Source organism: Orbicella franksi, chromosome 13 (genome assembly GCF_964199315.1).
Source record: "Orbicella franksi chromosome 13, jaOrbFran1.1, whole genome shotgun sequence".
Classification (NCBI taxonomy): domain Eukaryota; kingdom Metazoa; phylum Cnidaria; class Anthozoa; order Scleractinia; family Merulinidae; genus Orbicella; species Orbicella franksi.
This window is the reverse complement of record NC_138157.1, coordinates 3,433,591-3,448,746: the sequence shown is the minus strand read 5'-3', so window position 1 is coordinate 3,448,746 and position 15,156 is coordinate 3,433,591. Positions and strand designations below refer to the sequence as shown.

Below are 15,156 nucleotides of genomic sequence, written 5' to 3'. Positions count from 1 at the left end.
GAGAAATGAAGATGTATTCCTCAGGCTATTCTCATAAAATGTTCCGTTTCTCATTGCTCGACCGACGCAGTATTTTTTTCGCTATAAAAGAACAATGTTTTTGATTCATTGCCTTTTCTTGGTTGTTTCAGGTGTTCACGTACATCTTGCAGTGATTGTAGAGCAAGCCAACATCTTGGCTCCGTTTGGTTTGGAGCGTGTTGTTTGTCGAAAATTTTTGATCAGATGTGGAGCTCAATACGTTAGGATCAATTTGTTTTCCCCTTTTATGTCTTCTTTAGATTTAACTGATCAAGTGCTATAAAAGTGACCTAAAACCATTGAAGGCTTCTTGTTCAGCAATTTTTAAGTGTTTGTAATAAAAAGATGGCAAGGAGAGCTTAAGAACACATATTCTACTGAAGTTTGTCGAGTAAAAATTCTCAACTGTCACCTCCTAGATATCTTGCATGAAATCATAGTCAATCTAAATGTTTTAAAAATCTCTAATTGTTTAAGAACAATATGCAATAATTCAACCAAAAATTTTGCACCATTTGCATTTGTACACTATCAGAATTCTTCTAATAACAGGTATAAGCCACCCTAGAGCTCGCGCGCGTATTTACTTGATGTATAGCCAACCACAGCCGACAGTAACTCAGTATTATAAGTATTGCATGATTGACAGGTCCACTTCTAAATATTTATTGGATGATGCTGAGTATGATATGAAGAATTATGCAGAGAAGGAGAATTATATCCGCCCGAGCCGCAGTTTTTAGCGGATATCACTCACAGAGGTCTGCATAATTGTTCAGTCGTATCTCACCAGAACCGAATTCAATAATAATTTCTGTTACTCATTTGGAATATTCCCACGGCTCTAAAATAGATAAGCTGTACTTAAGTTTAGTATGCAAAATTCAAAACATGCCGAACGATTTTCGCAACGTTTTGCGCTAATAAACGAATCGAATTTTATGAATTGTAAAAGTCAATGAATTTTTCCTTATTTCTGCGTAAAATGTCTTCAAAGCAATTGCCATTTCTTCTTCAAGAGAAAATTTGGAGGAAAAAAACTATTGTTTTTTGCAGTCTACATTGTTTCAGCTATTTGAAGCAGCTATGCCGATCTAAAAATGTTCTAATTTGTACAAATATCCTGTGAAAAGCTTCTCGAAAAGCCGTGTTGAAGGCGGCATAGACAAACATGTTAAGAGCTGCATTAAGGTATATCATACACACAGCAGTTGTAGACAAGTAAGGTGAGATAGAAACTTTGCCTAATGTCTCAATAAGATCTATAATTGTTATAGGAGCGACGAGGATGAGGAACAAACACACCAACACCGCCACCATCTTCACGATTTTTTTCTGTGCTACTGTAAAATCTCTCTGTACTCGTGTGCCGTTTGATTGGTCCAAGTTAACTTCCACGCTCATATGCAAGTCGTGGATTGTCCTCATTTGTCGATGACTTACCTTTATCAAATAACAGTTTATGGGAACAACTACCAAGATTGGAACTGAGCAGAATGCTATTGTAAAAGTTATGACAGCAGCTTGGGAAAGTGTAGTTGATAAAAGACAAATTGTGGATGATTTTGCCACGAGTTCTCCAGTGTTCTCATCTTTTTCATGGCGAATGCCAACACCGCTGATAAGAGAAATGGCAAATATTCCCATTGCACACCAGCAAACAGCGACTGCAATTAAAACTGTTCTTTTTGACGCGTTTCTTTCATACCAGTATGGAAATCTCACCGCAATATATCGCTCAAACGTTAGCAGCACAATATTCAGTCTTGACAGACCGTCAAATAAAATCGTGAAAGCCACGACCACGTCACATGAAACCAAATCTCCCAGCAATCGAAGTGGAATGGCAACAGTAGCGACAAAGAAGTCGGAAACGGCCAAACTGAGAACGATGTAGTTTGTCCTCGTCCTTAAGTTCTGGTTGGTAAATATCGAAAAAATAACCATTGCATTCGTCAAAGCTCCTGTTAGAGAGATACAAGCCATGAACGCGATAAATACAGTTTTTCCCAATTGGTCGACAAACGAAGCGTCACCTTGGCTCTCTTTACTCATTTTTTCTGTTTTTCTGTGTGTTCTTGAATTAGCCGTTAGCTTACGTGTAATTCTGATCTTTTAATTCTTAAAGAACTCTAATCACTTGAAGTTATTGCGTTTTTACTCAAATATTTATTAATATATGCGTGCAGCTGTTGCAGAGTACGTCAATGGCTTTCTTAATTACTGATACCCTCAGGCATGTGATCGTGACCAAACGAAAACGTGTTAACAGACAAGTAAAAAAACAATATATCAGTTAGCCCGACGCCAACAAAATTTTGGTCAAGCGTTTTTTAACGCTTCAGATGTGTGATGTTCTTTGTTTAGCATTTTAATAATAGCACCTGTTTGCTGATCAGTTTATAAACCCTGTTGATCAATTGTGCTAAATGTGCTTTACAATATATGGATCGCTTTCCCACACGCTGTGATTGGCTCCATTCATGGCCATTAATGAAGGTTGGAGAGCCTTTGTTAACGCGATAATTGTTCTGGAAATAAAGGCTCCAGCTTGGTGTCTCAATTGCATTTTATTCAAAATTGAATTTTATATTTCGTGTCAGGTGAAATTTCAAGTTTTCCTCTCCTTCAGACTTTAAAATCAGGATAATCCGAGAAAACAAGTTTTTTTCCCCCGCTCTGGATTTTCTCCCCGGTACGTGACAGGGCAGCGTTTTGAAACCAAAACTTTCATCTTGAAGATAATTCTTGTGGATCTGTATACTGGCTCTGATTGCCTTACTGGAGAAATACGTCATAACTGTGTAACATTCATGTCGGCTCGAAGCTCACGCCTTTCTTTCGCAGGAACTGGAATAATAAAAACTCTCTTGTATGAAAGTGGTCAGACCAGTTTTGCCTGATGGCTTGTAAAAAAGAGATCGCTATTCTACTCGAACATATTCCATATAGTTGTTCTGTAAGTCGCTGTTTTGACCGGCCTTTGCACTCCTTGTTGCAATTTTCATTGCCTTAGCTAAATAAAGCGATTTCAGGCTGTCCCAAAATTTAGTGACTGTTTAATAAGTTAGCGATTTCGTAGGTATTTAGACTGATGTTGACACCGTGACAGCGACTTTGACTGAAGCTTCTAAACGATTTCAAAGCTAGCCAGAATTTAGATTAGCGATTTCTCATGCATGGCTAAGATCGTCCAGTTAGCTTTTGTTTGGCCGGTGTCCCTTGGATGCATAGCGCATTGAAGTCCACCTTTTTGACACTATAAAGGTTTTTTAAGAAGAATAGGACGAAGGGACGTCTAGACATTATTACTTTTGTTCCTCTGAGTTGAGTTTTAGGCGCATAGCTTGCCGTCATTTGTTGTTCTAGTTAAGCCACTCCATTTTTCTGTATATCAATCGCTTGTTCATCATTGCAACAAAATGGAGCACTCCTTTGGCGGCCTGATCGTCTCAGCAGAACAACATCAGCGGTCTCAGCAGGTGCGTTAGATGGGCACAGAATAGTCACTGGGCCAAATGCTACAGTACGGGATGGTTGGATGATGGCTGAAGATACCGGCGGAGGTTCCCATGCTGGCATCATGAACATGATGTTTAACCCGGCGTATTTTCCAGGCTGAAGGCCATGTATACCTCAGCGAAGGTGCAAGCCAGAATGTCAAGGTCAGCATCATCTTCGGAATCTAACGGAAAGAAGTCGTGAGGGCCGAGGATAAGACCTCGCGGAGAAGGAGTCAGTGGATAATACTCGGACATAGCCAGAGTATAGCTAGACTGAGGCGGAACAATAAGCTAGTGAATTCCAGGAGCTGAAGGAAGTGTTTCTAGTGACGCCACTGATGCCTTCTGAGTTTATCTTTTCACCCTTTACAGTATTTAACCCTTAACGACACAGTCCCCATACGAGACAGTAAATGTAAACTCCTCGCGACGATGCACCTGAGCTTTGGTATGGTAAGGTAAGGTTAAGTAACTTTATTTTAAGTCGTCAGTAAACGTAAGGTGTGGTTGCCCAATCTCCCGAGCCAGGGGCTCATGACAAAAACGCAAACCTAACATTACTGTTTACAATTACTATATTTGCTAAGATAAATTCAGAACTGATTAAATATAAAATATTCCTAGGAGCAACTAGCCCTAACATTAAAAATTTGAGTTAGAAAATACAGTTCATACACTGGCATCCTGTAAACTCCACATCATTTAAACGAGAACGAGATTGTGCCAAAGTGGTCGCGGATTTGGTGATAGCTCAGTAACTGGTTCCACATGTGGGCAATCTTATACAGAAAGGAGTTGTGTATGACAAGGCTGTTATATGGAGGCTGTACAACATTTAAGCCAGTACCTCGTTTGTACCGGTGATTCTACTAGATCTAGAAATGTTCAAAATGGACGAGTTTTCCGTCAACTATGAGGCGAGAGGTCATCGCGTCGTAGAAGATTTCATATTCATTGCCTTTTTTTAATGCAAGGGTCAGTGACCATTACTTGCACTCGCACTTTCAGCCGGAGGAGACAACTTCAGAAGTTCCACATTTATTCATAGATTTCTTACTCGGATTGTTGACCCTACCAATCTCCACATTAATCCCGTGGAAGAACAAGATTGAATCCGTGGCGACCTCATATAAACAAGAAACTGGTCGCTGCGAACTGATATTCTCACCCCACCATGGAGCAAAGAACGCGGAAACCAACTGTGATGGTATCGTAGAGGTCATCGTGTTTCACGCTGTCAAACAAGAACGACATAGTTTCTCTTAGCACTAGGATCGACTGTCGACCGTTTGGCAACATCAGCTACAAATGAAATAACTGACAGGTGTGACGGAAAGAACACAATAGATCGATTGCTTTGTCGTAACCTACGGTGACAAAGTACCTACAGAAAAGACGCTTTATTTGATACTTTGACGGATGGATGGATCGGATGTAAAGGGCTGGTAGTAAACCATTTATGACAAAATAGGCTGCAACTATGAGTTCATGGGAAGGCTTGCATAATTTGTGGTCCCGCAAGACAAGAAGGCTGCTGAAAGCAACGATCAATAATTTTGGTGGCTTTCAAAGAGAGATGCATAATGTCCCTGCACCTATCGGTATCAACGATCGTGTAGGGAGGGAGTCTACAGCTATCTGGAGTAAGGTGGGTTATCCTAAAGGTAGAGCTAGGTGCGGTGGAGTATAGACGCTGTCAACAGCGAGAACGTACCGAAGCTGACAAAACTAATAGGTTTGGCCGGTCACACGTTGGGAAGGATTCTTAGGAGGATTTCCTGTAATCGAGGCAATGCGTCTTATGGTTTGATAGAAATGTCTAGGAGCAGCCCAGCCGGTAGGCCTAGACAGATTCTGCTCAAAAAATGTTGAAAAGTTGCTCAAAAATATCCCCAAAAGATGCTCAAAAGTTGCTTAAAATCGCAAAAGTTGCTTAAAAATTTTTTATAGTTGCTTGCGTTTTTTTGGACTCCACATGTTTCTGAACAGTGCTTTCCTTGACTGCAAGGGTTTCGTGACACGGTTTGCACCGCAGCTGTCTACTGACACACATGAGATGCTGATTAGGATATTCCTTGATTCGGTCATAAACAGAGGTTTTGCTCATCGACTTTTGCATTCGACTTGACTTGTATTTGCCTTTGTTCACGACTACTTTACGCTTTCGGGAGATGAAACCCTTTCAGGCTTCGAAAGCTCTGCACCATTTTCAATTGCAGCCTGGATTGGATCTCTTTGATGTTGTTCTTCATTGGATTCTTCATTGTCAGACGAAAGCGCCATTTTTGAGCTGGTTGTACCATAACTGGAATATTAACACGGGATACCCATCCTGGAAATGGAGTCACGTCCGGCATATCCATATTTGGAATCTATCAACACAAGAGACCGATCAAAACGCAAGAGAGTTTCTGGTGAAATTCGTGAAAATTTCCAAAGAAAACGTGTAAAAATATCAATTACTTATGAATGTGATTTCGAAATAGTGAAAATATGCCGAAAATATGCCAAAAATATGATAGCTTTTAGAAAAGATGCTGTAAAGTTGCTCACTCTCCTAAAAGTTGCTCAAAGTCGAAAAAATTGCTCAAAATCGTGAAAGTTGTTCAAACGTTGCCGTGCAGAATTTGTTTAGGCCTACCAGCCGGGGATCAAGGATCCACAATATCTCGGAATAAGGGTTAGAGGCAATATTGAACCGAGTAGACATGACTGTTCGGCTTAGGTTGCAGAACAGTGAGGATTATTTATGCCAATGCTTGATTTGTCTCTCGTGTCCCAAGCCTATCTAAGTTGGAGTACCCCAGGGCAGCATACTTGGACCGCCACTATTTAACATTTACGTCAACGACCTTCCCCAGTGTCTCAGACACTGCAAAATCATCCTCTATACTGATGACACCCTAATTTACTATTCTGCCAAAACAGCCCAGGACGTCGAGACCTATCTGAATATAGACTTAAAAACTGTTTCACAATGATTACATTCTAATCTGCTCACCCTTAATTGCGATAAATCAAGATATGTTTTATTTGGAAGCACTCTTCGTCTAAAGTCCTTAAATACTGCTTCCATTAAGATCAATGAAAGCCCTCTCAGTTTAACATGCCAATACATTCAAATACTAAGACACTAAGAGAAGATCTGTCTTGGAATGAGCACAGAAAAAAACATTGTAAATATGACTAACCAGCGACTTGGACTTTATCACCCCCTAATTCTTCCATGTTTTGACAAAGGTGACATTATATGGGGTGACAAAAACAACACTCAGCTGATGAACGATCTCCAAGTACAACAAAACAAGGCAGGGAAATTAATTTTAGACAAACTAAAATATTCCTCTGCCACCGAAGCTCTTGAGGAACTAGAGTGGAATCGCTAAGGTCACAGACGGCACCTTCACCGATGTGTTTTTATTTTTAGATGCCTTCACAAAATCATCGATTTTAATTTTAATTTTAGACAAAATAATGCCATTCACCATTATGATGCCCGCCAGCGCAAGAATCTGCACCTTTCTGCTCCCAAAACAAACTGGGCAAAGCAAAAAATCACGCACCAAGGAGCTCTCGATTTTAACCTTTTAAGTCTTGAAATACAGGAAACTAGATCTATTTTACTTTTTAAAAAGAAACTTGAACGCATGCCTTAATTTTATCATATTTTATTTATATCGTATCTTTTGCGTTTAAGTAGCATTGTTTTGTATAGCTTTTACGTTTTTATAAAATTTTTCACAGGGCCGTTCTGAAAACCACTTTATGTGAGATCGCCCCCTGTATAAATATTATTATTATTTATTTATTTGAAGTGTGCGCTTGGCGGAAGAACCGTAATTTATGATCTATGACATTTGGCGGGACGAACACCGATTTCACGGGAGACCAGGAAGGAGTTAGCTGCTGCGTAACGAAGAGGGCATCACGCTCAACGGTCCGTTGTGCACAGATAAGGGAGCTGTTTAGCTCACCAATAACGTCCGGTGAGGTAACACCATCTGACGCGTTGTTTTGGAGTCTAGAGTAACGGGACGATCGTAGACCTAGCGTAAGACGTGCCAACCGTGTTGAACGTTTCCTGATGCCCAGATTCCGGTGCATGAGATGTTCATAGTAGAAATTGTTTAATACTGGAGCTATGACGATGCTGTCATATGACGATACTGTTGATGATGGGTTTTTCAGCTTAAACAGGTGTACCTAAAGGGACATCACTCTCAATTATCAAAAGTCCTGCAGTTATCAATAACGAGGTCTTCGGTCTTCTATCACCAGTTATGATCGAGCCCATGGTCGCCAGTCGCAAAAAAACAGTCTCAGATGAAGACGTGAATATTGTGCAGGGCCCATTAGTTTTGCAATAGAAACTGCGACAAAAATTCAAAAATTCAGTTTTACGTATTTTTCTTCTGCCTACATTTTTTTGTAACCGAGGTGGCATGGGCTTACGCGAATTTGTCGTATACGGGAAAAAGCGTCGAACTAATTTTTTTTCATGGTGGTGAGGAGCTCTGGAGAGGACTTCACTTGAGAAAAGCAGCTTAAGGCCCTGATTTTAATAAGATGGGAAAGAGCCTGGATAACTCATTGAGGACTTGTCCTCAAGAGATAATGGCAAATTCATTTGAACGCATCTTGATGAGATTGAAAATCGATTTAAAAATAGTTTGGCGTTTGACCAGAACTTCCTCTTAACACATCCTGCCCAAGGCCCAGTTTAAGTTCTCTAAAATACACTTAAACCCCAAGGTTACATACCTACTCTATTGCAAATAGCTACAGCTCAGAATTTTGAAATGCTTTTCGATAAAGTGTTCGCGTATTTGTAGTACACATTTTATCACGATGGAGATTAAAATAGTGTGGTCAACAGATATCAAACACTACTAAAATACAAAACTCATTTGTTGACAGCCCTTTAATAATTTTGCGACAAAGGTCAACCTGATCACGATTCTCAGAAATTTTTAGTCTGAACTCATTCTAACAAAGCAAAAATCTATCAACAGTGTCAAATAACGCTGCCTGATTGGTCAATATTATTAGTCTCAGTGGTAAATGGGATATCAGATGACCGACCATTACCTTCGTTATTAAGTGCGATTTCAACTGCACTGTTGTTTTCTACTTTAAACCATGGCCATGGACAAAAAAATCTTGCTAAACAATCTGCATGAAAAGTATCTTTGCCTTCTGGTAGACTTTTGCCTGTTTTGCATGCATTCTCATTACAAAAGAGACTAAAAGAGTAAGATAAACATAAAGATATAACGATCGCCTGCTGAAACAAAATTAATTCAGAGATTATTTTCGCTTCAAAGACTATGAGACTTCAGTATTGTCTGAACTCATTCTAAGAAATAAAAAAATCCGTCATCCACGTCTGATATTGCTACGTGATTGGACAGTATTTATCACCTGTCGTTATTGGGCCATGTGACGCATACGATCTTTAGGCAGTACTATTTGTCTGATAAACGCAGTATCCCGGATGAGCACGCATTACCTGCGTTGTTAAAGGCGTTTTCACCTGCACTGTTATTTTCTAGTTTAAACCATGGCCATGGATATAAAAACCTTGCTAAACAATCTTCACGAAGAAGTATCTTCGCCTTTTGGTACACTTTTGCCTGTTTTGCATGCATTCTCATTACAAAAGAGACTAAAAGAGTAAGATAAACATAAAGATATAACGATCGCCTGCTGAAACAAAATTAATTTAGTGATTATTTTCGCTTCAAAGACTATGAGACTTCAGTATTGTCTGAACTCATTCTAAGAAATAAAAAAATCCGTCATCCACGTCTGATATTGCTACGTGATTGGACAGTATTTATCACCTGTCGTTATTGCGCCAAGTGACGCATACGATCTTTAGGCAGTACTATTTGTTTGATAAACGTAATATCCCGGATGAGTTCAGCATGTTGTTAAAGGCGTTTTCAACCGCACTGTTGTTTTCTACTTTAAACCATGGCCATGGACATAAAAGCCTTGCTAAACAATCTTCACGAAGAAGTATCTTGTTCTGTGTGCATGAACACGTTCACCAATCCTAAAACGCTGTCATGCTTACACAGTTTTTGTCTTCACTGCTTAATGGGGATTCAACGAACGAGTGGCCGCCATGACATGATTACATGTCCGGAATGTCGAAGAGAAAGTACGATCAGTAGTGGAAACCTCGACGCTTTGCCCACCAATTTTCGAATTAACAGTTTGCTTGATGTGTTGGCCATTAAACAGTGTGATTTTACCGAAGCCAAATGCGGAAACTGTGACAAGAAGAGTTCACATAGTTTCTATTGCTTTAAGTGTTTTGCTTTCTGGTGTGAGGACTGTATTACCCTTCATAATGGCATGCGAGCCAACAAAGAGCACCGAGTGTTGGCGCTCAAAGACTTTCAGGAGGAAGACTTTGCTGACATTTTAAAGCGACCTGCATTTTGTCAGAAGCAGGGCCACGAAAAGAAGGAATTGGAGTTCTTTTGCAAGCGCTGTGAAGAAGCGATTTGCAGCTCTTGTGTCGCAACCATTCATGACGGACATGCAAAGATACTTTTGGAAGAAGCTGCTAACGAATGCAAATTGCGATTGAAAGGTTTCCTTGAATCCCAAAAGAAATCGATACAACAGAAGAAGAACGACATCGCTAAAATTGACGAAAACTGCCATAAAATTCATGCAGAAGTTGGCAATGTGAAAAGGGACGTGCAGGCGTTTTCTGACAAAATTATTGCAGCTGTCATCGCCAAGAAAGAGGAAATATTTATTGAAGTCGAAAACCAAGCGAAAGAAACACTCCAGCGCCAGGGAATTCAAAAGAGTGAGATCGAACAACAATTGAAAACAATCAACGCCTCAGTAGGAAGGACTGAAACAGTTTTGAAACGGAACAGCAGTGCTGAATTAATCCAATGCAATAAATCTTTGAATAACTTTTTTCAAGAAGAAGTGGATCGAGAAAACCAATTGGGCCGAGCCAGTGAAAGTGTTCCCGAATTTGTTTATTTCGAGAATGAAAAAATATTGAACACTGTGCTTAACGAAGGAATTGGCTTCGTCGAAAATGTTTCAAAGAGAGCAGCACCGCATCAATCAAATGCAGAAGGCAACGGAATCAGAAATGCAACTGTTGGACTAAAAGCACAGTTTGTATTGACAACAAGAACTGCTGACGGAAGGCAGTGTTATAATGAACGGGATGAAGTAACGCTGGAAATAAACAATCAACAGCGACAAGATTGCATGGCCCAAGTACAGATCGAAGACCGCAAGGATGGTACCTACAATATCTGTTATTTTGTGTCAGAAGCTGGAAAATTGAATGCTTCTGTTAAAGTGAATGGAGACCATGTGCGTGGAAGTCCATTTGGCGTTCGGGTCAAAGATAGAGAATACAAACCTGTGTTATCGTTTGGACAACAAGGTTCATCTGCAGGAACCGTTGGCGCGTCATTGGCAGTGGCAGTGAACAACCGAGATGAAATTGCAGTGACTGAGGCTGAAAACAACCGAGTTCACGTCTTTCGCAGTGACGGGACTTACCTGAGATGCTTTGGTGGACCTGGCCAAGGGAAAGGCGAGTTTGAATTTCCAATGGGCATAGCCTTTGACCAAAATGGAAACATTTTAGTTTCTGACAGTGGGAACAATCGTGTTCAAATTTTCGATGAACAAGGAAATTACCTGGATGCATTTGATGGAGCTGAAGGAAGTCTCGATAGTGGATTGGATGAACCTGCTGATTTAAATATAGACAGCGACGGAAACATAATTGTTGCTGATGTAGGTAACAAAGTAGTTAAGGTGTTTTCGAATAGAAAACAAATTTTACAAAAAATTGGCGAAGACGACGTTTTCAAGTTTCCCTGTTCCTGTGTTTCGTATAAGCAGTATCTAATCGTGTCAGATGAAGAAGAACATCGCGTAAATGTTTTTGACGGGGAACAGGGAATATTTCTTTGTAAGTTTACAAGTGTTGGGGATGCTGACGGGCAGTTCAATGGACCCACTTTTTTAGCTGTTGACAAGGCAGGACACCTAATGGTCTGTGATACAGGTAATCACAGAATCCAGGTGTTCAAACTCAATGGAGAGTTTGTTGCAAAGTTTGGAACCGTAGGGAAAGAGTTAGGAGAGTTTGACTCTCCAAGCGGTATAGCAGTTCTTAGTGATGGTCGAATAGTTGTATCTGACCGTGAAAATCATCGTATTCAGATCTTCGAATGATCCTATTAAACCAACGAAGACAATGAGATGGTCGGAAAGTTATACAATGTATTTGAACTGATAAATAATCAGATTAAGATCTTCATGTGATTGTTGAATACGAACCAAGACCAGGTACACTACGATGAACTCAACCAAATTAAAATCAGTCTGTGTAGTGCACACTAAAATATAAGAAATTCTTGAATGATGTTTTGCAAGCTCAGTGACAATCAAGAAAGAGGAAAGTGTTATTAGCTGAATCACTGAAGCTGATAACACCGGCTATTTGGACTTTCAATTATCAACTGTTTTGGATATCACAAAACCGTATCTAAAATTGTTTTCAATTATGCATAGCGACATAATAGACTGTTGTTTTTCCACTTGCTGACTAGAGTAGAACAGTCCAAAAGTAAAAGTGTGTGTAAATGAAATTGTTTGAACCCCTGGTAGTCCTTCGGCATTGACATAACATGCGCTGGGTTAAGAACGTTCGCGCTAATTGTTTCTTCGCATCTTTACCGCGCACGCAAATTCACACGCCACGTCATGCGTCGAGCACGCTCTGAGTAATAAAACTGATGAACAATGATAGGGCAGATGGCCATTGCTATAGCTTTGCCTGGATTTAACGATCTTGGACGTTCGGTGACCCCTATTAAGTTTGAATTTTTTGCAAAATGCACCATCGAATTTCGTTCTTTTTGTCTCTTCGTTTATCTATGCGGCGGTTTCAAATGCCTCTTGAAGGGTTAGGTTTTGTGAAAACGTTGGCAACATTTGGTATTATTTACGCAGCAGTCCCACTTAAAATATGACTAAGATCGTTTGCTTCCGTTGACTCACCTTCGATATTTTTAACTATAAACCCCTGTAGACCATGCTGAATTACCTGTGCCAATTATTTAAAATCAGGGCAGTTTTCAAAAAGAAAATGAAGAAATAAAATCGTAAAATTGAATCTATGCTTATTTTGAGATCAGACCAAACACCGTCACGGTCACGATTTCCTTTGTTTAAACTTGATGAATTACTAATGAGTTTGAGAATGAGAATTAGCTTGTAGGAATAAACGCGTAGTAAACGTTAAGATCGGATATAAATTAGCAAACAATCCGCAATGTACTCAATTTTGCTGAGTGAAGAATTTTGTAGCGAACAGAGTTAGTCATTTGTTTTTTCTTAAAAACGTTTATATATCCCAGTTGAAAGTTTGGGAACTTAGACTTTGTATATTTTTTTGCACCATTGTGGAAGAGGCTTTATATGCATATGTAAACGCGGTGAACTTCTTGTAACATTACATAACGATTTCAACCAGTGATTTACAGTGATTGTGAGCAATAATTTCAGAAGGTTTCAATATGATTGATAGTTTGAGATTTACCTGTTTTATTTCTTTTAAGTTTGTAATGAGGGTTTTACAAAAGAAATTATTGTTAAGAACTGATCAAAAGATCGAATCATGTATGTAATTTTAAAGAAGCGATTAATTAAAAAGATATTTGCATCTTATTTTGAGTTTTTGTTGAGAGGGCGAGCAGACCAAACTGCAGCAGAAAGTTTTTCCGCCCTTACTTGTTGCTGGTTGCACGTTGTTGCTTCGAGTATTGATTAGGAAGTACTTTCTCCGGATGACACTGAGTCGTCTGTCAGAAAGCAGCTCTGTATTGCTTTGTGGGGGAGGGGAGAGAGGGGAGGTTGGAGGAGGAGAGGGAGGGGGGAGGAGGGAGAGAGGGAGACAGAGATTGAGTTTGAAAGGGGAAAACAATAACTGACACCGCGTGTCGGACAATTATTGTTTAGAAGTGCGCTCGAGGGTTCTATGAGCCAGTTAGCGAAGGCTTTTGCTCCTAGCCAACTAACGTCAAATTGCGAGAGGTCCGTTTCGGTTTCTTCCGACCGGAATACTCGGGATCACCTCTGGAGGTGGTCCAATTACTTCGTTTGAAATTTTCCGACCGAAATTCGCCGTTCCATTTCTGACAAACCGGTTCATTGTCCATATAGGGAATTCGGAAAAGGAATAAAAAATGGTTAGAGCCATTTCTCTTGGTTGGCCCTCAGTTAATCAGAAAATTTCGTTCCATTTTCCTCGGGTATCCCCACGGGTCTCTGACAGGTCGGTTTGGCATTATGGAAAGCACCCGTAGTTCCCACCATCAGTGGCTATCAGTTGTAAATTTGTTTCTTTTAAACCTCTCTATTTTGCAAGGTTTTATATTTAGAACTAATATAACCGCTTATTTACCCGTGAGAGAGTCGTCAGCGGGAACATGAGAGTTCATATAATAATTGCAAAATGCGAGCATATATCCACAAGGATTTTCTAGACACCTTTCTACGCCGGAAAAATTTGAAAACGGAGGTTTCGCTCTGAAAACGCATCAAATGTTTTCCGTCCACACTACGCCGGAGGAATTTAAAAAAGCAACAATAATCGTGGATTTGTGTCTGACAAGTGATCGTAATCGTCATGTCATCGTTTTCGAAAAGCTCCGTTCTCAAAACTTGTTTTCCGTCCTCACAAAAACGTAAAGCCGGCATTTATAAATTCCTCCAGTTTGAAGAACGTTTTCAAAAAGCTCCGTTTTCGTGACGGATTAGTGTGGACGGAAGGCCTAACCGTAGAAATAAAGCTGCGTTTTCACATTTTTCCCGCGTAGGGTAGACGCTGCCTAAAAGCTGTGATTCTAATTACAGTTATACTGAAGATAACGGATGTTTTGGAAACATGCATGTTTGTAAAATTATGAGACGTCTTATTTCCGATGTGATCTAAAAGTTCTGCCCCTCGTGATTGACAGTACGCTCGCAATTTGAAGCTAATTGTTCCAGACTTCGCTAGTGAAGAAGAGCGACGACGCTGTTCGAATAATTGCCAAAGTGAACACTGACAGCTACTGTTGTAGCAGTTTTTTGCCATAGTTTCAGATTAGATTTTTATCACGGAAAGTATTTGATTTCAAGAGCAAGAAACGAGGTTATTAGACCCCAGAACTTAGCTAATTATGGCTTTATTTAATTATAAACTTTCGTTAGTTGTGTTTTCAGAGGCACTTCATTTTTGCAAATATTACGTGCCGCCTGTCGCGAGGTTTTTTGCTTACACCACAATGGACCGCTGACCCAGAGTGCACTATTGGGATGGTTATGGGAGCTGCCTGCCGCTAAGGAACTAAGGTCTTATGGCGCTATGGCCCTATGGCGCTATGGCCCTATGGCGCTATGGCCCTATGGCGCTATGGCCCTATGGCGCTATGGCCCTATGGCGCTATGGCCCTATGGCGCTATGGCCCTATGGCGCTATGGCCCTATGGCGCTAAGGTGTAGACTTAAATGTTTGTTTAATTAATTAACCTAGAGGCAAGGAAGTAGTGGGGGTAGAGTGGGAAAGGTACATGTGTACTCTACG

At 40.2% G+C, this 15,156-nt stretch overlaps 1 protein-coding gene across 1 annotated transcript; it reads right to left on the bottom strand.

Moving 5' to 3' along the window:
* Positions 1 to 1,092: 1,092 nt before the first annotated feature.
* Positions 1,093 to 2,423, bottom strand: LOC145466266 (adenosine receptor A2a-like). The gene has a single exon (XM_081449984.1). It carries the CDS (start codon positions 2,074 to 2,076, stop codon positions 1,093 to 1,095), a length of 984 nt encoding a protein of 327 aa, XP_081306110.1. The 5' UTR covers positions 2,077 to 2,423.
* Between the last annotated feature and the right edge of the window lie 12,733 nt (positions 2,424 to 15,156).

Coding starts and splice junctions, on each gene's coding strand:
- LOC145466266 (XM_081449984.1), bottom strand. CDS start 2,076: ATGAGTAAAGAGAGCCAAGGTGACGCTTCGTTTGTCGACCAATTGGGA.